Genomic DNA, 24,864 nt, shown 5'->3' with positions numbered 1-24,864 from the left:
CACCAATCCTAGGGGAATGCAAAACAGAAAGCGCAGTGCGAGAATTAGTTTCAGTTAGCACCGCCGATCTCGACGAACTAGTCGAGCAGGGGCGCTGTGAGGAGGGGGTTTCGAGAAGGGGTAGGGAAGGGGCGGGCAGTGGCGTAGGGGGGAGGGGGTCGGCGGAAGGTGTGAAGGCAAACAGCAGACGGCAAACAGAAAACAGAAAAACTGAAAACTGGATGCAGTCCCGAATGCGAATACCTTTCGGATGCACATGCACTCGCTCTTGGACCTGGACTTTGTACCCGTTAGCTGCCAAAATGAGAAGAGATTAAAAGGGTAGAAGGGGGGGCTAAGACAAATAACAAAAAAAAGAACTTTTTACAACGTGGGATCCAAATGCTCCAGCTCCAGCTGGCTCTCTTCCTCAGCTGCAGCTGCAATCTCCCTCTGCCAATGCCAGCAGAGCCTTATAGAGATGTCATGTCTGACTTTAAGCTTTAAGCATACTCGACTGCTAACAAATTAATCACATCTACACAATTATAAGGGGAAATACCCAAAAGTTTTCCTAAATCTTGGTTTCTTTTTGTACGCGAATTTGTACAAATATCTTATCTTAACATGAGTAGTTTACTTGGGGTTTTTTTTGAGTTCAACCTGAATCCGTTTCGATAAGACTTTTCTTATACATTTATTTTTTAAGATTAACGTTAGTTTTAGTATTGTCCTAAGTATAGGCCGTAACCATTATAAGATTTATTTTAAAACTAAAAAAAAAATCATTATTTTTAATCGAAAAAAACTAAACTCATTATTTTGTATCTTATAATACAAATCAAAAATAATCACTATTCTTGAGCAAAAAAAAAGAAAACTCAAAAATAATGGACTCCTGAGTTGTCCTAAGTTAACTTGTTGTTCACAGTAAAATTTTTATATAATTTTTTTTGGATACTTTTTAAATATGGGGGTGTCTATCTTCACAATCTCCCCACTGATCCGCTTAAGAAATATTTATACTTGACTATTGTCTTTACAAACCTTTTATTTATATCTGTGTTGATCTAATAAAAAAATTTAAAAATTACTTCGTAGTAGAAAAAATATTTTTTAACCAAAACAGTTTACTTACAAAAATCCAAGTTGTTTGTTTTGAAACAAGTTGTATTCAGAATAATGTTAGTTTTATTATTCACACTATTAAAAAAGTTGCATACTTTATGAATACCAAAGTCCGGTTAACTTTTTAGTCGAGTGGGGGTATCTATCTTCCAAATCCGCCCGTCTAATAAAAGAAAAGGTTGTAGGTGTTTATTAAAATGAATTAGTGGTAAACAATTTTTTTAATGTTTAAATTAACTTAAAAATTAAAATATATTGAAAAAAAATTTTTAATCGAGTTGTGTTAAGATAGCCAAATGGGCATCACTGCGGAGCGCCAACAGCGAGGGGTCCGTCGACGCGAGCGGCAACGTCGACGGCGGCAGCGCCGCTCCACGATCGCTGGGCCGCTTTCCGCTTTCAGCTTTCCGTTCAGTTCACGCTCACCGCTCGTCGCGCTCAGTTCCCAGTTCCCAGTTCAGTTCTCGGATCGCCGGATTTGAAGGATTCCGAATCGATTCTCGCCGAAAGTGGAGGCAGAAGCTACAGCGAAAAGAAATAAAAGTACAACCAGCCTGGATGCGGATTATATATTTTTGGGATCAAGATAATGATGATCCGATCGGGCTGAACGTGTTGTGCGCGTGTGTTTCGCTTTTGTGCGCTTTTTTTTACTGCGGCGAGTGTTTCGAAATCGTATATTGTAAATCGGAAATCGAGGGAAATTTCAGAACCCCTAGAAGTTCCCTCGCCCCACCCCCCTCGAGTAACAGTGAAGTGTATTGTTTAACAAAAAAAAAAAGAGAGAAAAAATCCGAAAGAAGGGAGCAAAGCAAAGCGAAAGAGCTGAATAAAAGAGGCGAAAAGCAGAGGCAGAAAGAAGCAGAATTTACCAATCCAGAGTCTGATTTATAGCTGCGTTGGTGTGTTCGCAATTCGTGCTAAAACATAGGGTCGCAATCGCAAAAAAACCCATCCTAATATATGCTAAAAGAAATTGTTAAAAAATTCCTAACCAAAAGTATACAGCTTTTCGGGCGAGATTTATAATCATTTTCTAATAACAACGGCCGTACTAAAAACAGACAACAAATTATATGCCGCCGCCTCAGTTCCATACATCTTTTAATTTATTATAAGCAGTGACAGTGTTTTTTCTTCATTTTCTGCCTGCCCCGGTTCGCTGGGAAAGAGACTGGGCGAGAAACAAAGGGAAAAGAGACGTATAAAAATAAAAATATAAAAAAATACAAATTAAACACGCGAGTGTTTCAAACGAAAGTCGAAGCGAGTTGAGTGAATTAATGAAATATATATACAAAAAAATATATATGCGCGTTTTTGTGATATATTAAATAGCGCTCCAATAAAACAAAATTTATTTCAATTGTTAAGTCGTCGGAAAAAGGCCGATAAATAAGTTAACAAATTGAGGAATATCATAAGACACCCTATAAATTTGGATTAATTGGAAAACCCTTAAAACGGCTAAATACAGTAAGTTTTTACAGTGAAATTTGAATTTAATGGGGGAAAATTGTGTGTGTGGAATCTTGGTATTTTAAATTATGGAAAAATTCACAATGTTTCATAATCTAAAAAAATGTTTTCTTTGTAAAGGATGTTTGACTTTCTTAACTTGGCTCACACCTCTTGCCTTGTCCATTTCTTTTTTAATACCCGTACACTTGCTCTAATTTCTTTCTCTTCACGATCCTTCTTTTCATTGAATTTTATGCTTACTTGAGCATTTCGCTTGTGCCGTGAAGTACCCGCTTGAGACTGTCAAAAAAAGAAAAGAAAAGAAAATAAAATAAAATAAAGTGAAATAAAATGAGGCACGAAGAGATTTTGCAAGCTCGTTAGCGGAGTAACGGTCGAGGTAGAGAGTTACCATGTTATATGGTCATGAGATAAGACACTTCAGACAGCACTTCATGTTTATGGCGTGCCTTCTGCCTCTTTTACCGTTCCCGCCCCCTAAACCTTGCCCCCCATGGGCAGTTCCCCACCTGAGCCGAATACCTAACGTTCGGTGAATGACAACCGCTGCCCTGTCAGATCATATAGGTTTACAGTTAGCTAATTAATGGTCCGACTTCTACGCCGCCCTTTGGGTTTAATTACCTATTTGAAAAAGCCGGTTCTAAGAACACACTTGCCTATCAAATCCTAGAAAGTTAGTTAACTTTTGTTACTTTTATCTAGAGGCCATTCAACGAAAACTTTTGATTAGAATAATACAATATCTCTTATTGAGCTTCAATAGCTCCAATATGAGCATTCTTTTGACCCCAAATACCTTATTTAAACGTATGTTCTTAAATTTAATTAATTAACTAATTAGATATTTTGAAAAGCCGTCTTTGCCTATTAAATACTATATTGTTTTCAATTATATATAGAGACCTTATAATTAAAACATTTAATAGAACAATTCTAAAGCTCCAACTCATTTCTAAAAATGTTAAATGCTAACTATCCCCAGATACCTTATTTTACAAAAGTATTAAGAAACACCGAAACGTGTTCTCAAATTAAGGTTTAATTACCTATTTGAATAAGTCGTCTTTAGCTACAGACTTACTTGCCTATCAAATACTAGATTGTTAAAGTTATCTATTTGAAATTTTATCTAGAGACCTTTCAAACAACGCATTATAATAAAACCATTCTTTAGCTCTGAGTTCAACAAAATTGTATATCTACTACTTATGATACCCAGATACCTTATTTTAATACAAATATTTAGGAACAGCAAAAGGTATCATCTTAAATTAAATGTAAAAACAAGGAAGAACGCTATAGTCGAGTACCTCGACTATCAGATACCCGTTACTCAGCTATATAGAGATATGCAAGCAGCAAAGCGAGATTAAAATGCGCCACCTACCGGCGGTATACAGATTTAAGCGTTATGGGCGTTAGAGTGGGCGTGGCAAATTTTTTTTTTGGATCAATCGGTAGGTATCGACGAGACCAATACATTTCAGTTAAAATTTTTTATCTAGCATGAAAATTGTGGGCGTCACAGGTTTTCGCGGTTTGTGGGCGTTAAAGTGGGCGTGGCAAACTTTTTTTTGGGTCAATCGATAGGTATTGATGAGAACAATACATTTCAGTTAAAATTTTTATTCTAGCATCAAAACTGTAGGAGCCACAGTTTTGGGCGGTTTGTGGGCGTTAGAGTGGGCGTGGCACTGTGCCGAAAACTTGCGCTGCGTAAGAAGCTCAGGAATCTGCACGCCAAATCTCAATAGTCTAGCTCCCATAGTTTCCGAGATCTCAGCGTTCATCCGGACGGACAGACAGACGGACAGACGGACAGACGGACATGGCTAGATCGACTCGGCTAGTGATCCTGATCAAGAATATATATACTTTGTGGGGTCGGAAACGCTTCCTTCTGCCTGTTACATACTTTCCGACGAATCTAGTATACCCTTTTACTCTACGAGTAACGGGTATAATAATCCTTTAAATGGAAGATTTCCTTTGATTCCTTCATTAAAAAATTGTTGCAAGCGCACACAGTGCCTGCGATAAGTGTGCGTACACCCTGAACACACAGTAAATCGTGCAATGACTTCCCATCGAAAATTCGCTCCGCTGGTTCTTCCTGTTCCATATCAATCACGTCGTTAAGGTCTCCGGTTGACATTTTTCCTCAGTTTCAATCGCTTTGCGGCCGCTCAACGTGTTTGGCATTTTAACTATCATATTAAGCGTCGTGTTTCGCTATTGTTCTCCGTTGCCGGCACATAAAAGTGTGTAATTAACTCAGGTGGGAGATAGGGATGATAATGATGATGATGATTATTGTTATGAACGTGTGTGGGCTCTGCGAAGCGGTGAGAACGAGCATTTGTCTAGCTGTCAGAAAACTGGAGCAGCCCCATAGACCACGTGAATCAGATAAGCGCCAATATTTGTTTATCAGATTTTCGGGGAATGACCAGATGAGGGGCAGATGATATTTAAATTGTTATAATATTTATAAAGGTTTTCATAGGAGTTTTATAATGTGTATATTCTTTTTTTAATTAAAGATTTTACTACTTTTGCCTTTTCATAATTTACTTTATTTAAATAATTTGATTTAACATGGAAATGTTTGCCAACCGGTTGGACATGTATTCATTAACTTATTATTTTGGCATTCATAAATTAGTAACATTGATATTCAAATTTAATTCAATAAATATAACTAATGAAGCAAGTAATGTGATTATCATATTTAACAGTTGAATTAAATTATGCATTGTCGTAAATTGAGATATATACAATTATTTAAGTTTTATTAAAAAATAAGAAAAGGGTAAATTTCCATATATTTTACACAGACCAGAACTCTTGCCACATAAATCAAATTTAATCATGTGAGTCAGGCACTTATCAGCGACTAATTAAACTTTGCATATTCATCAACTGGCAGGGCCTTTTCCAACTACAGAGATAAATATTCCCCCTGCAAATTCCAGGTGACTCAATTGTCAGGTGTGTGTGTGTGGGCCCGATTATAATATCACTCCCCCTTTCAGAGGATTAATGCACTCGCACTCCATCAACTTTTCTTCCTCAAGCAACCAGAAAGCCCACAAGTGACCAGAAACGTATCGATATTAAATCAGATACGTCAGAGGTTTCGAGGTTTGCGTCACCTGAATAATGCACGTCACCAAACCAGAGTGTGGAAAGATTTTTGGATTTTGCATGAAATTGTTAATTAACTGGTTCGACAGAAAGAAGCCAGAAATGATGATGGCGCTGTCGCCACGTGAATCACTGCATTTTTCCCGCAGCTGGCAACAAAAGGAGTTCCACTCTAAAAAACCCATAATAAAGTGAAAAAAAGAAATGTGTTGAAAAGGTGCTGGACGCGAATGAAATTGACTCGCCTAATCAGCACGCTAATGTTAATTCGAAATACGCGTGGCTTTTAGCAATGTGACGGCTCGGCTTCCCTTTCCTGCCACTCTGATATCAACGCTTTTATCAGCGGCAACAAATCTGCTCAAATAACAAATATGTGCCCAGCACACATCACAGTATATTATATACTTTGCTTTGTGGTATGTGCTATATGGTATATCATCATGTATTATCTTATCTCTGCACGACATGCATGTCAGCATTTAAACGACGCATTAGCCATCGCCCATAAGCCAACTCCATGCACTTCGCTCTTTCGAGCCCACCAAACAGATATGAAAGTTTGGGGCCGAAAAGAAAAGTGTTTGGCATGCCACACAGCCACAATGAAAACGCAAACAAAAACATTTAAGTTTAAGTCTGATATGTATGCCAAACAATTACCCAAACTTAAACAAAAGAAAAACACACAATTTTTAGACTCTGGAAATCCAGGGATAAAGTTTAGGATAGTATCCAAATGCTCTATGAAAAGAGGTTCTATATTGAAATAGTTGCAGTTTTTGGCGGGAATTTATTAATATTTATTGATCTAGAACTTATACAAATTACAGTTAGTATTTATTGGTCAAAATATTTAAACCTACAGTATAGTTAAGCATTTTATAAGCCTCACACCTTTTTATCTTGAAACTTAATGGTCAAGAAAAGTGTATAGTCATTTGTCAAATAAGGGGCTTAGCTTCTGACGAGCTTTATTAACATGGTTAAGATTTCATTTAACTGCCAGTTTTACAGTTCAGTTTTTTATGGCTAGGAATACTTAATTTTCAAATATGGCTATGGCCCTACAGCAACTCTATTTCAACAGCCTTATAGAGTATATACACAAGAGGAAAAAGACAAGGGAAACAAATTAAGATTGCAAAGCATCATCTTGGTTGGCAGCGCAGAAATATTAAAAATGCCAAACAGGTCGCAACTTTTTCTTATGTATTTTTTGGCTGATTGATTTGTTGCCTGTCGCCTTGGCCGCTCCACCCACAGCTCCATTATAACATTTTTTTTGGGGTGTGGGTGTTGGCCATATAGCGTTGGAACGCCCCGCAGATCTCACCTAGATTCGCAGCGCTCTCCTTTTTTTATTTCCCAGTTTTTTGGCCCGGCCAATTTGGGCCCTCTGATTCTGTTTGCCAAGTTGCTCCGCTCGTGTTTTATTGTTTACCGGGCTCTCTAGCTGCCTGTTGTTTACCCATCGTCAGCTGCTGTTTGATTTGCAACAATAATTTTTGTTTACGGTTTATGGTGGCCCCAGCGAACGTGGATTGTTATTATTTAGATGATTACGCATTTTACAGTCGCAAGGCGGTCAACGTTTGCGTGATATGCGTTTCGTATTAATTATGAATTATTATTCCTTGGACACTTTTTTCATATATATATATATTTTTTTTGGTAATTTTTGATGGTTTTTTGAGCGGGTTCGTTGCGAAATTGGATGGGGCAAGTGTTGAAGTAGTCCAATGACAATTTCAAGGGCACTTTTAATTAGGCTAAACATATGTTTACGCATTCAAGGCTTGAGGATAGGGCACAAAATATTTAATTGAACATTAGTAAAAACGATTAGCTTTTGTAAGATCCCGAGCATTAAAAAACAAATAATCTGATTATTTTTATGGAAAACTATCGAGCCCAAAATAGTGAAATAGGTTGTACCCTTAAGCCGTTACCTAATTATAGTGCTCTCCTCCCTCTAAAAAGCCGGGTTATCTAATGACTTTTTTCCGTGCCGTTCTAACTGTTTGCCTTTCATTTCGTTTCACCATTGTCTTGGCAATGTTTTTTGTGTTTTGCAACCACTAATTGCAAATAAATTGTGCGCAGTTATAATCTGTGGAAACGGGCCCTGCTCCGGCCCCCCATTCACCCCTCGATCCCATCTGCTACGCCCCTGTCGACTAATCTTGAGCACGCTGATCGACTAATAGGCGCCAACTGACAATGAAATTTCATAGACATAAATTGACAGCCCAATAAATAAAGTAAAAGAACTGCACAGGGAAAAATGTGCTAACAAGTTTTTGAAAAAATTAAATTACATTTAATAAAAATAAATATATATTTAGTACATAAACATTTTTAAAAAATATTTATAATAATAGTATTGATTTTGTTTTAATTTCTGGGTGCTCGCACAAAATGCTCAGTTAATATTTGTATGAATTATTTCCTTTATTTTCCCTCTGTCGTTTGCATTTGATTGCTTATCAGGAAATGGAAAAGCGTAAAGCGTGTAACAAAAACAAAACAAGTTCAATAATTGAATTGGGTGCTGTTAAATTTATTAAGAAACCCTAGCGGTATAGAATCAATTCAATTTGAATCGAGTAAAGAAACCTTCCGCGATCATTTGCCACTCGGTTCATTGACTTCTCCACGCCTTGGGCGACTGTTTGAGTGGCGGCGCAAATTGAAGAGTGGCGTACTAACTGCGAGATATAAAGTCAAGGTCGGCCTGTACTCTTTCCGCTGATAAGGCGAAGGCAGCAATGTGTGGTGATAAGAAAAGCCAAACAAGAGCAAGCAGGGGAAAGCCATAAAGCATAGCATTCAAGGGGCACACATGAAATCGTGAGCAGTCAAAGGAAAGTTCCTCTATAGGCATGTAGTTTCATTCAAAAAAAATTCGGCTATATCACATTTATTGCCGATCATATTCTGACCGAAAGCCAGCATTGTTGTCTTAACAAATGCTTAGTCATTTCAGTATTTGATTTGGATCTTTTTGAATTTGCTGCTATAAAAGCCTTTTGTTGACCTAATGAATATTTCCATAATTTCTACCATTGTTAAAGTGAGTTCAAATAAATTGATAATTTATGCAAAGCTCTTAGATGTCATTTGTTGAGAGTCGGTCAACATTTCAGAGGACAATATTTAAATCGGATTAAAGTTATTCTATCGTTTTAATATCTTACAGCATTTATAATATTTTAACTTTTGTAGTTGTCATTTTTTCGTATCAATCCATGCTTCATTAAACAAAAACTATAAATTTTGTCTTCCAAGAAAATATGTCTGAAAATTATTTATGATGGAAATTTTCCATTGGAAAACTTGGCCGTTCAATGGTATACATTTTGTTTGCATATTTTTTTGCAAACATTCATAAATGGTCTAATGATGTTGCTTGGACTGCTGACTCCATTAATCACAGCTTGTCACTCAGTCATTCACCCGTTTAGACCGGCATTCATTCACTGCCTTTTTGCTGGCGGATGTATCTTGTGTTTCGGGGTGTTCAATATTATCTTAGGGTTTGATTTCGGGGTTTTTTTTGTTGGCAATACCATGGCCCCTATGAAAAGTTTTGGCCGGATTTGTGGCTCGAGGGTTTTTCCACTGAACCATTTGAAACGGTGCCGCAATCAAATGAATCTGGCGAATGAATTTCTAGGTAAATCCTCTACGAAATATGAAGTAATGTTTGATCTCTTCAATTGCAGATTCACTTGGAATGGCATCATCCCCGAACAATGCGGCGCCGCCTGTTTTATGGCGGGCGAGACGTAAAATTGGTAAGTTCCCCCCTCAAAAAACTTTGTTAACATATTTCCAGCTAAGCAATCAGCACTGCTTTGGGTCATTAATTTTAGACCAGATTTATGTGCTGACTTTAAAGCCAAAAGCTGTCAGTCAGGGTTCAATGTCATTTGTGCATGTTTAAATGTTCATTATCCTGCCTGCCGAATAATCGGGGAATGGGTTTAAAATCTTTCTTTGTGTTTGCGCCATCAAATATTAACGAGACAAGGCAGGATTTTAAGTGGCGTCAAATTGAAAACTTGAAATCAAAGGATGGCTTATGAATTTTTGAAAAGCCTAAGTGTGTCTGCAATTAGTAAATACATTTTGGATCAGGGCAGAAATCAATGCCAAGCGGATTTGCATTTTTTCCGCTGTGCTGATGCGTTAGTTGGGGTCAAGTGGGGGTTTTTCGGCTGCCTAATAGTAACCCAAACTTCTGGTTGGCTGAAAACAATCACGTAAAGTTTTAATTAATTTCAAACAAACGGCCAAACAAACAGCGGGCCAGCCAAACAAACAGAGCCAACCGACAGAACTAGAGAACTTTGCACAATTTATGGTTGCTGTCGCGTGGCTCCAAGCCCCTTTTGCCCCTCTTCCCCCTCCCCCCCTTTTGGTACAGTGAAACCACGAGTGGAGGACTATGTGTTTGCCTTTATAATGGTAACAAGAAGCAGCATAGGGCTGAGGAAAAGACTTTGCACGCTTTGTCAACACTCTTCCGGAAGCAAAAGTCGCTGATGTCGTCGCTGTCACGCTCCGTGTGGTTTATAGGGACTCTCGCACACACACACACACACACTTGGGTGCCGTCATTTCCGTTTCCGTTTCCACAAAAACACTGGCAAACAGAGGCCGAAAAAAATGAGTGGAAAGTAAACCGAATAATAGAGAAATATAAGCTGAGGAGCTGTTTCTGAGTCACTTTTAAAAAGCAAATAGTAAAAATGCGGTTTTGTAGATAGCTTGAAACGAAAATACATTTAGGGTAACAATTTTTATTTTATAAAAATAATAGAAATACTTATAAAATAGTTAAAAAATCAAGAACTTTATCTTATGAAAAAGTGTGGAGTAATGTACATTTTTAAAAAACTGAATTCTTTTACTAAAACATTTTTAGTTTTAATCTTGAAAACTTAAAATACCTAAAAGATACAAGTTTCTTTTAAGATACTCACTTACTCTATTTGAGTGAATTTTGCATTATTCCCGGCTTTATTTTGACTTTGCGTTTACTTTGCTTTGTTTTGATTCTCAGTGTTTTCACTCCACTCCATCTCCGTTAACCGGCAACTTGGCAATGAGCAAAAGTTCAGTTCCGGACTCAAAAAAGGGGGCTAATATCGTAAGTTTTGAGTGCGGAGGGGTGGGAGCTTTTTTATTGGTGGAGTCAAAGCTGCGGTGAAGTTTATCGAAAAGTTTAACTTGAACAGATGCAGTCTAAAGCTAACTGTGAGCAATTTTGAAATCATTTTTTCTCCTCTTTTGCGATTTTTGCTTTGGTATTTTGTTTCTCAAAGCCGGTTCTTTTGTCCAACTGACTGAGAAGCACACAGACACACTATGGATACCTGTGTATTTGTGGGCCTCATGTTATTTTCCTTGTCCAACTAACGGTGCATTTATCGATACAATAAGATTCGATTCGGTTTTGTGTCATGTCTCAGATACTTCTTTTTTCTTCGGGGGAATGAGTTTGGGGAAAGAAAAACAGCTGTTATCTTGGTACGAATTGATATTGCCCAAGAAAATTACAAATTTAATTTAAAAAATGTTTTGGCCTTCTTAGTTTTTTTTTTGTTTTGCTTGTTTATTTAATCTTCTTAATTCATTTGAGCTTTCTCGCGCTTATCTTTCATATGGAATGACATAAGAATGTTGAATAAGATGTGCATTTTCTTAATCTAAGAGACATATTATCTGTATGGATAATAACAGGGCTTTTAAATTAGTAAAATGTCTGAAAAAAACATTGTATAACGAATTTAAAATCATTTTTTAAATGACTGATGTTTATTTTCAAAAAATGGTTTTTATATCTTTATGCAAATTTTTGTTTTGAAAGAATTAACAGTATATTATAAATTCTACGAAATAAACTTAAAAGGAACCAAGAGTCTCTTCTATGGTTTAGATTGAACTAAATTTCTAAAAAATGTGTAAAAAAAAGAAAATAGAATTCTATGTATTAACATTTATTGAAATTTAAAAACAGAAACATTTTGAGCTTTGTTCAGCATTTTAGTTTTTCGCTATTGATTAATTATTCTATCAGCAGGCAGCCACAATCAATTACGGCCATGGTCGCATTACCGTTAACAGCGACAAAAAAAAGTCGCACATTTCCCAGGTCACAGAACACAGATACAATTGCTTTTCGCTGATAAGAAATCTGAAAAAAAGGAAAAAACTTAGCGCTATCAACAAGTTGAATGCGAATGCCACAGCAAAGAGAATAAACGATAAACGAGCGGCGGAGAGCGAGAACAACAAAAATGGGGGACAGAGAGAGGGAATCAAAAGTTCATTAGTCGCTCGCGATAAACTAAAAACGGCAAATGTAAATAAAAAGTAAAAAACAAAGAAAATCACTCAGACTCACACGCACACTCGCAAACGATTTGAGTGACTTGGCTTTGTTTATTTTAGGCGAATTCGCCGCGCTCGTTTTTCGCCGCGTATCTGGCAGCTACGTTCGCCGTTCGACGTTCGCAGTTCGCCTTAGTATCGCTCAGATATTCAAAGCGTTCGGTTCGCTCGAAAAGAGAACGCGCGACAAAAGCGGCCCGAAAATAAATTACATTTAAATACTGCCCCACTGGCAGCCCAGAAAAATAGGAAATCGATCTGAAAACCATATATCTCAAAATCGGGCAGAGTTTTGTGCGCGTGTGTAGAGAAATAGAAAAAAAATCCCAAAGAAAACCCCGAATGAAAAGTACAAATGTAATCATTTCTCGAGATGATCCAATGAAACGTTTTTGTATATGCGATCAACGGTCGCGTGCTCAATTCGCCTGTGTGAGTGTGTGTGTGCGTGTCGCCAAGGTGTGAAAATATACCCACATATATACATAAATATCTCAAGCGATACAACGAAAAAGTATCTATATACACAACTGCATAATAGCGGTGCCACAATTAACGCAAGCCAAATAAAAGGCGTAAAATTAAGCACACCAATTTGAATTTCTAGATCGTCCGCTAAGTGGCTGGGTAAACTAAATGGATTTTGTGATCCAACGAATTTTTTTTTCGCAGAGTATCTCGTATCGCGAAGTGAAAAAAGAAGATGCATTTTATTCTTTGCAGCTGATCAGCGGCTCTCTCTCGCTCTCCTTCTACAAAGCCAGTGTTGCCAGCTCTGCATTTTCTTTGCCCAGTGTGCTTATCGCCATTTGTGGGTGTGTGTGTGTGTGTGTGTGCTTTTCGCTACTTTGTTTTTTATTATTTGATATTGTTGCGGCGAATTTGCAAAGCGTCGTCCAAGCGTGCATAAAAAAAGTTTGAAACGTTATTCTAAACGAAATTTAAACAATATTTCACAATTAGGCACTTGCCCCATTTCCCTTCGTTCTTTTTCAACAAATCTTTAAAAATTTAAAGTCTCTTCTACGGTTTTGTGAAGTAATGGGAGAAATGTGAAATTTTATAAGTAATTGAATAGCAAAATTGGAAAAAATTTTTAAAAAGGCTATACAGTTGAAATATCTTGACACGATCAATCCCAATTAACAACTGAAAAATAAGTCCGCTCTTTTTTATTAAAATATTACATTAATGGAACTTTTTTTTTTTAAATATAATGCAAGTAAAAAAACAACATTTATTTTAAAGTTTAATTACACGTTATTCCACTGTTTTTTGTTTTCATTTATAAAATAATTATCGTTATTAATATAATGTTTCTATTTATCAAATATAAATTGTGTTGGTCAGTTGGTTTTTATAAGGTTTTTTTTTGGCGGAAACTGCGTTTTCCTGGCCCGATAAAATAAACGAAAGAGAGAGAGGGGAACCTGTGAAAGAGAGAGCAGAGTGCGCAAGTTTATAGGCGATAAGCTGTCTGGGCAGCCCTTTACCCCCCTTCCACCCCCTTCTCACTCAGCAGACAGGTGCGTTCACCGAGTTCAATTCGCTTTTGTTGTCACTTGGGTTTTATTGTTGTTTTTCTCGCTCTTTTATCAAGAGAACAATACACACACGCTCGCATATGTTTCCCGTGTGAGTGTGTGGGTGGTCGGCCAGTTTAGTCATTAAAGTCTCTTGCCTTTAGTTGTTGTTATTATTGGTGTAACGGAAGTGGTTTTGTCGCTCTTATGTAGTTGTTGCTTTTTTTGGCAGTTTTTGTAGGATTTTAAAACTACTTCAGAGCGAATCTGAAAAAAACGTATCTTGAAAATACATACGTTGCTTGATTTCAGCACAAAGATTTTTTTAGATTTAATTAAAATTTTAAATGTTTAAACAAAATTGTTTAATTAAAGTGTTTGCATTACTTGTTATTAAAATAATATTTAAAGTCTAGGGTATAGCCAGGATTTTTCAGTAGGCCCCTGCGCAACAGCTAAACTTCCAAATGAATTTGCAAAAACTCACTTTTAAATAAGTTTCAAACTTTCTTAGCTCCTGGTAACTTATTTTGACGCTTATTTAATAAGACATGAATAGCAAACATAGTTATTTTGTGGATTTTTTTAACAAGATTTAAAAAGCAAACTTATTTAAGACTGAGAAATGATTGCTCATTATTATTATGCTCCTATCTACTATTTAATTTAGGCTTTGAAGGAGCCTACATCAAAGCCTGTGTCGATTGGAATCCATAATTTGTATAGAACCTAAACTTGAAAATACATCTTGTTCCCCAAAAACCGAATCAATGCTAATCAGCTGCACACACACATATGAACAGATTGGGTATCCCCTCCGCTGCCCCGCTTCGGATTTCCCACAAGCCCTGGTTGTTTATGATTGTCATTATCAGAAGGAATTACCATTGTTATCCGGCTAAATCTAGTCATTACTCACTCACGCGCTGCTCATCTCGCTCGCACCCACGGGGACCTTATCAGTGGGTGCCCGACTCGTGCTTTTGATGCTGATAATACGCCCTGACTTGGCTTACCTGTTCCAGTGCTCCAGTGGGGCTACGGCCTATCAGTCACATTGAAACAATGCCGTCACTTGGCCAAAATAATCATTGACTGGTCATTGTTGTTGACCATGTGTTGGGAATTTCCTGATGGAAAAGTGGGGGCGTCCAGATTAGGCACGGAAAGATACGAAATCAGAACTAGATTGAATGACTGTAGGTTCCGTCAATTTTACAAATTTAATTTCCCTAAGATCTTAAAAAATATATAAAACATTTATTAACTTACAAGAACACAAGCTGTAAATTACCTAAAAAATATTTATATTGTAATCAGAAATAATAAATCCAAGAACCACTTTTTAAAGCTTTTTGTGATTCCCCCAAAATTTTAATAATCGGTTAATACCGTACATCAAAATTATAAAGGCCATCATAAAGACGTCATGACTATAACACTTCCAAGAACAAACAGGCCGCAAAGTTTTTTTTAAAAGATATTAAGCTCCCTTCGGAATCACTTATTTGTTTTGAAGTTTTGGCCCCGTCCTAATGAATACTCTTCTGATATCAAGTTTTTTAATGAAGTTTCTTTGACGCACTTGCGACCAGTTATCCATGATATTATACAAGCCCACAGAAGTGTGTGTGTGAGTATATGATACAATATCAAGTAGTCGCCGTGCTGTCCAAATGGGTTCTCCGTGGTACCCGAGCCTTATTTACAAAAAGGAGAGGGGGCGGTGAAATTGACCCAATATAAGTACAGTACATACAATATAAAAGATCTCAAGTTGATTGCAATGGCAAAAGTTGCACACATATATGGTAATTACGCCCGGATTATTATGGCCGAATGCAGAAGGTGGTCCATGGAGGTTGTTAGCTGGTTTGGCTCGACTGGCAGTTTTAGCCGCATGTGACTGGCTTCCTGCTGCCCACATTTGGTCGGATTGGGCCTAGCTCGTTGGAGGCCTTCTTCGATGTGGGTTAACCGTTCTTGGAGGAATTCCAATAAAATCGAACAAAAGAATCGGACACACTCGTATTCCTCCTACGTTTGCCGTTGCTTCATTGCTGCTTTGTTATTGAAAATAATTGAATAAAATCAATTTGTTAATGTTCGGCAAATGAATTTACTTTGCCTTATTAATAAATATTTATTAAATGAATAAAGCTATTTGAATTTCAATGAACAATATAGGTTTTGTGTTCTTTTACCATTTCTCTTTTTATATCTTTGTATATCAGTACATATACTGTTAAATTTGAATATTTATGAGAATTGGGATTTTTACAATTAAAATGCCTTTAAATTTGTTCTGTACAATTATGAAAAAATTCCAGAGATTTTAAATTTTTCCAACGTTTTTCTTTGTTTTTATAACACCACATTATTTTCATAAGAATGTTAATATCGTAAATTATTGAAAATCTACATTAACATATTCTGAAATCTATTTTATTATGTTCTTAAATGTTTTTTAATATATCCCAATATCTATAAACGTATGTAAATGTTTGCAAAAGGGAACCAAGAAGATTATCAAGTCCCTTTTTTCTTTAAAATCCTTTTTTATTTATTGAAATCATTAAATGCATTCAAGTTGTGTATACAAGCCAATATGTAGATATGAAGAGTTCTTTATGGACATTTAATGTTTATTTATCGCTTCTTCGCCGAGTCTTTGAACCTTTCCTTGGTTCGCTTTTTGTTTGACACCTTTTGTTGTTCCCATTTTTTTTGGTTTCATTATGGTTGTTGCAGCCCCGACTTTTGTTTTGCTTAATTTTTATTGATGTTATTGCTTTTTATCGGGGAATGCCAAACAGCTGTTTTCCTTTTCTCGATTGGTTCGGCCTCTGTTACTGGAATTTGGCACGTGTCAGCTGGATGAATTCTAGTTGTATCTTCTGCTGTCGATCTTGCGGATATATATATTATTTTCTTTTATTTGGTTCGTGTGGCTGTTGATTTATTTAATTCGCATCTCGTTTATGGTTCGTCAAAGGCGATGAGAACCGGCGGGGTTTTTTGGGAGGTAGTTTGCTTGCCAAACTCGTTTGGAACCCTCCAAATTTAAATCATGTGCAGTATTTTCAAATTAATTATTTAAATATTCAAATGCCTTCGTTCTTTCGATGGCGAAATTCAAATTCTTTTTTGGCTGATTGATAAAAAAGTGTTTTGTTTTGGCTTACCCGAAAAAAGCATTATCATCTTATATGTAGGGGTATATTTCACTTTAGAATGTATTGTAAAAATCATTTAATGCTTGGTCAGGTTAACAAGATAATTAACGTATTCAAATTGATTGGTTGTTATTAAATTTTTAATAATTTCTTTAAAAAATTTCTTTAGGTATCCTGAGTTGCTTGGCAACAAATTGTTAATCCATTTACCATACGGAAATTCCCCAAAACATCGCTTAAATTCTTTTAATTGTATGTTTATTTTTGGTGCTCCTTATTTATGTCGCTCATATGATAAAAAATCATGGGACTATGACGAGGAAAAGATTTTATTTTATCTTACACAATTCCCGCGACTCGTAAAATGTCGAAAATATAGCCCGACTTGTCTACAAAAGTATTTCATTCTTACTTCTGTTTATACATATGCGCATATGTATATAGATCATTCGCAGTTCGATGCCTCAAGGCTAGACCTCAAAACATATGTAAACATATTCAACAAGAGTTTTCCACGTTTGACAGCATTTTCTATTAATTAATGTGAGTCAAATAAATGCATTTTAATGCTTCTCAGAACAGAAATTCCCAGCAATGAAAATGTGTTCTTTTTATTGGGAAACCCATTTGGAATTGACTCACATCATAGGCATTTCCTTTTTTTTGCGAGGGGGTGTGTGCTTGCGTCACAATTTGATGGACAAAAGAAAAATGTGTGCCAATTGAACGATTTAAAATTCGTGTATATACATTTGCATATATAAAATACGATCGGGAGGAATCGAGGCAGCTGCCCACACACGAAAATTGCGAGAAAAAGGGAAATGTACGTAGGGGTAAACTGTCGTCATACTTGGGCTCTCTCGAAGGTACACTTTTAAATTAATATTTAACAAGGGAATATTTAAAATATACATATACGAAAAGAAAAGTAACAAAAATATTTTATACGAAGTGAAATGATTTTTTCAGAACCTATTTTTTTTGGAGTTGGTAGATATTATCATGAACATACTTTTATACAAATTAAAAAATTGTTTTAACATTTTTTTAAATATATGGAATATTACAAGACTAAATTTAAAGATCTATTTCGAAGCAATATTAACACATTGAACAAAATCATGGTTTTATAAATTTAATTTCTAAACTATCTGGAGGTAATTTATGGTTATTATATTTTATATCTATTTAAATAATTCTTTTAATTTGCTTTGTTTCTACCTTAAATCATTTAATTTTTAAGCTTTCTGGAGGTTTTACATATTTATCATATCATATACTCTTTTCCAAAAATTCTTATAATTTGCTTAAATTGGTATATAGTATTTTTCTGTGTAGATATGAGCATTACGCTCTTTGCCAATTCGCCGCAAAGTGAGACGCGCAGCTTTTGCTCATTTCCCCCACGCTTATCACTCTTTTTTTCACTTTTTCTCCCCATGCCTATTTTATCCCTGTCTCTTTCCGTTTCGATCTGCCCTCTCTTTCGCAGCTGAACTAAAAGAGAAAAAAAAACAATCTTTTCAGCAGCATGTTAATTAATATGCCTTAATAACGTATATTTTGTGCGCTTGGCTGTAATTAATCTTCGTTTGTTTATAGAAATCAAACAGATTTAATTAATTTATATCAGGCATATGCTGAGCGGCTCTCTCTTTCTGCCGTTTGTTTTGTTTATGTACCTAAGTATGTTTTTGTTTGCCTTTATTTTGTTTTCCTGCCGAGAGTTGTGGTGGAAAATTTTCCAGCACTCAGTAAGTGTATGGAATTAAAATTGATTCTAAAACCGCTAAAAAGGGGGTATATCACGGCAGGTGGGAGGGGGTAGGAAGGGGGTTGGCGCCAGCTTAAACGCTTTTGTTGTTCCAGGCAATTGCATTTTTCCCGTTTATAGGTCTTTTTATCTTGCTTTATTTTTTTTTTAATTACCCAAAGGGGCAATTTGCAATTGTTGTTCGACCGCAGTTCTAGGGGGTTTGTGGTCGGCAATCAGCCCTTTAAACTCGTCGCAACTCGGAAATCATAGAAATTACACAACCACAAATCAGATTGCCTAATGTGCTAAAACCAAGTTACTAGTTTGATTCAGATTACTCAATTAAATGGTGGGAAAAGGGGATGTTTTAAAGAAAAAAGGTAGTATAATAATTCCAGAGAGCTGCGCATTTTTCAATAATTAAATTTATAATTCTTTCCTTACTTCTTTACATATATGTACTCACACCTTTTTTCATAAATTAATTTTAATGGCTAATAAAGCTCCTTTTGCCTGTCAAAAACATTCGCCAGCAAAAAAGACAAAAGCATCTTCAAGTGAACCGAAATTATTTATGATTTCATTAGCCTGCTCATTACCCTTATCAGACGAGACGTCAACAACATTTGCAGTTCTGCAGAGTTTTGAACTTCAAAAGAATTAACCTTTACGCCGTTGTCAGCTGTTCAGTCAGCTTGCAAAGGGCTTACATTGAAAATTGTTACGAATTTTCCAATTTCCAAGAAGGCACAATTTGTGCTGTTGCCGTTCCTGTTTACTTATAAATATGCAATGTCTTGCAATATTTTTGATTATTGTATGCCATATTTTTTCCCGGGATGGCCCAAGGCTTCGACTCAGGCAGGCATCGTCTTACAATTTATGCTTCTGATGGGTAATAACCAACTCAAACCTCGAAGTTACGACTTGAAATTAATATCCAAGACACACACTCGTGTCTCTGTTTATTTTGAGAATGTTTGGGGGAAGAAAAGGGTTTTCAAACCTGCCACAGAGTTGGAAAAGTTCCTTGGCAACTGTTGACCCAACTGATATCGATATTGATCCTCGTTAACCGATTCTATTTACAATTTATGGCCCAAACCAAATAAACAAGTGAATCGCTTGTACTTATTCCGAAACTTTTCCAGTCACTGAATTCAAATAGATATTATCGTATATATTTGTTTGGTTTATGGTAACGGAGCATCGAGTACGGGGGCGATTTCGTATTATTTATTTGTTCGGTTCATTTCCTTGAATTAGTCTCCGTGACAATTCCGAAATTCGTTTGTAAAAAAGTTTCCATTAATGAATAATATTTGTAAAGATATTTGTATTTATTTTCGGTGTCATTCTCGGACATTCAGACCAGATCAAAGTCAAGCGGTAAACGCGAGTAAACAAATATTGTCGCAGACACTACGTAATGTCTGATCAGGGGCTAATTAGCACTTTATGAACACGAGTGGACAGTTGTCAAGAGCTAGATCAAAGGGAAATATAATGGAGATTTATTGAGTTAAAAGGGTGATTTGGAATTGGCCTAAGTTCAGTTTTGGCCCTAAGGTCAAAGGAAAATCATTTTTACCCCATACAATTTGTGTTAAATTATTAACTGATGAGTGGGAGCAAAACAATTCATTTGTCTGACGCGCAGTTGTTACTAATAAACACATTTGCGACTTAAAAAAATACTTTCATCTTAAATTTCCATCACTTTTCGCCTTTGATATCTGATATCTATTTCCAGTGCATACTTAGCCACATCATCTTTTGGCGCAGAACTTACCTTGCCCACTCATAAATATTTTCCCTCCGTTTCGCCAAGCTCGCCAGCTGGCAAGGGTTCAAAAATTTGGCCACCAAAATTTCCATTTATAAAATTAATTACTTAGCTGCAGATAAAAATCATTTAAATTGTATCAAAAAAAGTGTCTGCAAAAGTTTTTCAATTCCATTTTTTTGCGGTACATTTAAAATGTTGTTTGAAAGGCGAGAGAAGATCGTGTGCGAGTTGATTAGATTTTCACACTTTGGCGAAAAAGTGTTGCGAGCATTTTTCACATATTGCTAATTGTTGGATTCGATTTATGTGGCATGCTTGTTTTTTATTCTCCTTTGATTGATACTGACGTCAATTTCCTTTGAATCAATGACGATATATTCTCTAACTTATTGGTCGTATTGCGAATCATGCATAGTTTTGAGCAACAAACCATTTGTCACCAATGACAAAAATCTATTGCTGCATGAGTAATTTTCACTCATGTTTTTGTTTACCTATAGGTAGATAATTAGTGTTTTGTTTCTCTTGCGTTTTCCATTGATGATTGTTGTCGACAGATTTTTATTGACAGGTTGTTCGGTTTTTGTTTTCGAAAGTGACTTTAACCTTTAACGGTCCGTTCACATCTGCTGATGGGTCCTGATGTCTTCGGTTTTGCTTGGGTTGATTGCACGCGCCGATGGCCAAGAAAGTAAAGTCAGCAGGACGTCTAGGTGTGGCCAAGACGGCCACGGCGGTCAAGGAAAATCATAGTGAATTTCCTGGGAAAATTGCTTCAAAAGTGCTTGGGTTTCAGTGAATCGAAACAAGTGTTGGTTGGGTGGAAATAGTTTTAAAGTGGCTGAACTACATTTTACTTGCTTTTCCATTACGTTAGTTTTGGCTTGCTTGCTTTTAAGCAGAATCAAATGGCAATATTCATTATTTAAAATATTTTAATTAATATAATTTATTTATTTGTTGGTTCTTTGTAGCCTTAACTATACAGCCCATTTAAATTTCCAGCCATTAACCATATTGCGCATACGCCACGTGTAAGCCCTGCCTTATTAAAATGTAATTTAAAATGTCACACAATTTAAATTATTAATTTTTGTGCGCTAATTGGACTGCGAACATGTGCCCTTTTGGTTTATTAAATCATGTCTATAATTATTTCAGTGAAATGAGAAATTATTTTCGCATGATTGGTTTTTGCGTCCATTGTTTCTTTCGTTTGTGGATTGAGAAAATGTGTATTTCACGACTTGACATTGGCAGCATCTGCAGCTATTAAAATGCGATTCATAATTCGTTTGTGTGTACTGCAGAGATGGCAAAAAATTAGCAATTAATTTGACAGATTAATTAAAAAGCTTCGCTCCACGAAAAGATAGAGTTGATTGCCAGAGGGGAGGGGGGCGGAGTGTGGGAGTTGACGGCTGTGCGTGAGTGTGTGTGCAATCAGCCGGTTAATTGAACTGCACCCAGCCAAGCTCACACACTCGCACACACAATGAGCACACACTCCTCGAGTGTGCAAATGCATTTGAGGAGGGGCACCAGAGAAACTGATGAAAAAAATACCAAAAAGGAAGTAGAGATTCAGTCACAACAGCAGGGGTATACTCTTCTAAATTTAGAAAAATTCCTTTTTTTTTCAATATATGATTGCCCTTAAAAGCTTTTAAAATGTTTTATAAATAAAATCCAATTAAAAATGTATGATGCTTCATTTATATGCTGAGTATAGGCTAATTAAAAAAAAAATTATTTGAAATATGAATTTTTTTCCTCACCATATATGAGTATTTTTCTATCTTTCTATAGACCTTATATTATAAACTGTTGATCTTAGGCAAATTTGGCATGTTAGCCAAGCATCGTATGATAAACTGCCAAGTTGAATTATTAGTTTATATATATTTTGGGTCTTCAAACGGTTAAGGTTTTTTGAATATCCGATTTTTTCTGAAAAGGTTCCCTATGATGCCAAGTCTTGAATAGTATGCGACTGGGCATGATGACGGTTCCTCGCCGTAATACCTCATTTATAACCCGAGTATATGCTTATTATTAACAATTTTGTCAAAAATTATTTTTATATCTGCCTTATATGAATGGTTTCCTACCGTTCTTCAGACTATACATTATAAACTGTTAGTCAAATTTGGCATGCTAGCCAACCATAGATTAATAAAATGCCAAGTTGAATTAATAATTAATATATATTCTGGGTTTTCAAAGGTTAAGGATTTTCGAATATCAGATTTTTATTATAAAGGTAACCTATGATGCCAAGTTTTGAATAGTATGCGACAGACCACGATGACGGCTTCTCGTCGTAATGCCACCTTTATAAGCTGAGTAAATGCTAATTAGAAATAATTCTTTTTAAAATGAATTTTAGATTTACCGTATATGAATGGTTTTCTATTCTTCCGTTAACTATACATTATAGACTGTTTATCCTAGGCCAATTTGGCATGTTAGTCAACTATCGTTCGATATACTGCCAGGTCGAAATAATAATTTATATATATTCTATTCTATATATTCTTGGTCTTCAATGGTTACGGTTTTTTGAATATCATATTATTAAATACTTGGGTACCTCTTTTGGCCAAGTTTTGAATACCTTGCGGCAGGGCATGATGACGGCTCCTCGCTGGCGACTCGCTTGAAGGCGGGCCGTGAAGGCGGGACGGGCCAGGTCCAAGAGTCAGTCACAGAAATTGCTTTGGCTGGCGTCACACTGTTGTTGCTGGCCGGCAATTATAAGTGCAACAACAATGGCTGGCTGCAAAACATATTATTTTCTTGTTATTGTCTTGAAACTGGCAGCACTGAAACTCAAACTGAACTGAAAGCCGAATGAATGAACGACTGTGCCAGTGAATGAGTGAGTATTCGAAAAAAAAGTCCAAAGAAATGACACGATAATCAAACGGCAACGGGTACGGCAACTCCTGATAGTCTTTGACTTTTGCCAACACTCTTTCCTCGGTGCGTCAATTTTACGTTTAGTTTCTTTTCGCCTTTCCCCATGGATGTATTATTTTGTTTTGTCTTTCTGCGTTTCTGTCCCATTGACGCGCGAGGGGTTCATTGACTGTTTTGTTGATTTTTACGGTCGGATTGCTGGTAAATCTAATGTATGTGCATGGAATCAACTCGCATTTAGTGGAAGCAACACCAGCTGCCGTGGGTTAATGTTGCTGGTGGGGTTAATGTTGCCGCTGTCGTTGGTTTTTGCACGCAGGTCTTGAAAACGAAGGTCTTTCAACAATGTTGCTGCCGCTTTCCCATCTCATTGTCGAACGCTCATTTGTTTTTAAATTACCAATTCCCATTTTAAAGAGGTGTTTGTCATTTAATTTGAGAATTATGCGGCTTTGGGGTCTTTAAATTCTAGATTATTCTCATATATTCCTAAAAAGAATGGCTTTAGAAGTCAGGGAACACTGATTTTATACATTAAAAACAATATATACTTTTCAGTTTAACTAAATTTACTTAATGAAGAAAACATTTTCTAAATTAAAATAAAGTTCTTATTAACTCCGAATAATAATCAAGTTCACTTTACATATTAAGGCTTTCAATGTTTCATGTAATTTCGCTTTAGCTATTTCACTAGAAAATTGATTTACATCTTTTTCAAAGGAATAGTGTTGAAGGTTCGCCCGTAGTTTGTAAAAAGGATTAAATTTCCTTGCAAATCACGCGCAATGGTGAGTTCCGAGAATCCAAATGAACGTAAATAGGGTCCTCCTTGGAATAGTAAAACTATTTTATAATGATTAAACAAACTTTGATTGAAATTGGATTCACATTTGTGTATACTTCGCAGCAAAAACTGTAATTGGTATTGTTTCTGATGTGGTTAAAACAACCAGTGCTGTTTTGGCAGCTGCATTTTGTTGATTTGCATATGTGGTTGCAGATATTTGGGCTAGCTTTGTGTTTCTAAATCAATATTTTTGTTGTCCTGCTTCGGAAAACCATGGCTGATGCAGATTCTGCTGTTGCAACTGTTTTGGCTGTGCGGTTTTATCACCGGTGCTCCTGTTGCAGTTGAAGTCACGTTTAATTGCTGGCCAAAAGTGGGGCTTTAAGTCTGCTCAGCCTGGCCAAGTGAAGTCTTCTTTAGGTGCATCCACTTGCTGCCTCTTTGGATGCAGGCAGGCATGTGTGCTTGTGCTTTTGCCGCATGGTATGCAACATTTGCTGGCTGCTTGGCCAAAAGTGCAGAACGCAGAAGGCAGAAGGCGGGGCTTTAGAAAGCAGCGGGCCAGAAGACCTCCAGCAGCAGCCTCCACCACTTTATCTCCTGGCCTTGACTGGCAGCACAAAACTATTTTGTCTTAATTAGAGCTGCCGACGCTTTTGCCGCTTCCACGAGCTGCTCTCCGACTTTTCCTCTTGACGTCATGCAAATGCAACAGCAGCAATAGCAACAACCAGATTTTCCCTGTGGTCAACCATTGTTGTTTC

General features: G+C 36.5%; 1 protein-coding gene across 1 annotated transcript in view; it reads left to right on the top strand.

Annotated features, from left to right (window-relative positions):
* Positions 1 to 1,531: 1,531 nt before the first annotated feature.
* Positions 1,532 to 24,864, top strand: part of Pde11 (Phosphodiesterase 11) — a 45,927-nt gene continuing 22,594 nt past the window's right edge. The window contains exons 1-2 of the mRNA XM_036812818.3: positions 1,532 to 2,583; positions 9,468 to 9,539. Of these exons, the coding sequence (XP_036668713.3) occupies positions 9,479 to 9,539 (61 nt within the window). The 5' untranslated portion in view covers positions 1,532 to 2,583; positions 9,468 to 9,478. The remainder of the gene's footprint in view (positions 2,584 to 9,467; positions 9,540 to 24,864) is intronic.

Source organism: Drosophila suzukii, chromosome 2L (genome assembly GCF_043229965.1).
Source record: "Drosophila suzukii chromosome 2L, CBGP_Dsuzu_IsoJpt1.0, whole genome shotgun sequence".
Classification (NCBI taxonomy): domain Eukaryota; kingdom Metazoa; phylum Arthropoda; class Insecta; order Diptera; family Drosophilidae; genus Drosophila; species Drosophila suzukii.
Note: the sequence above shows the minus strand (reverse complement) of the source record. Positions and strands in the feature narration are given on the sequence as shown.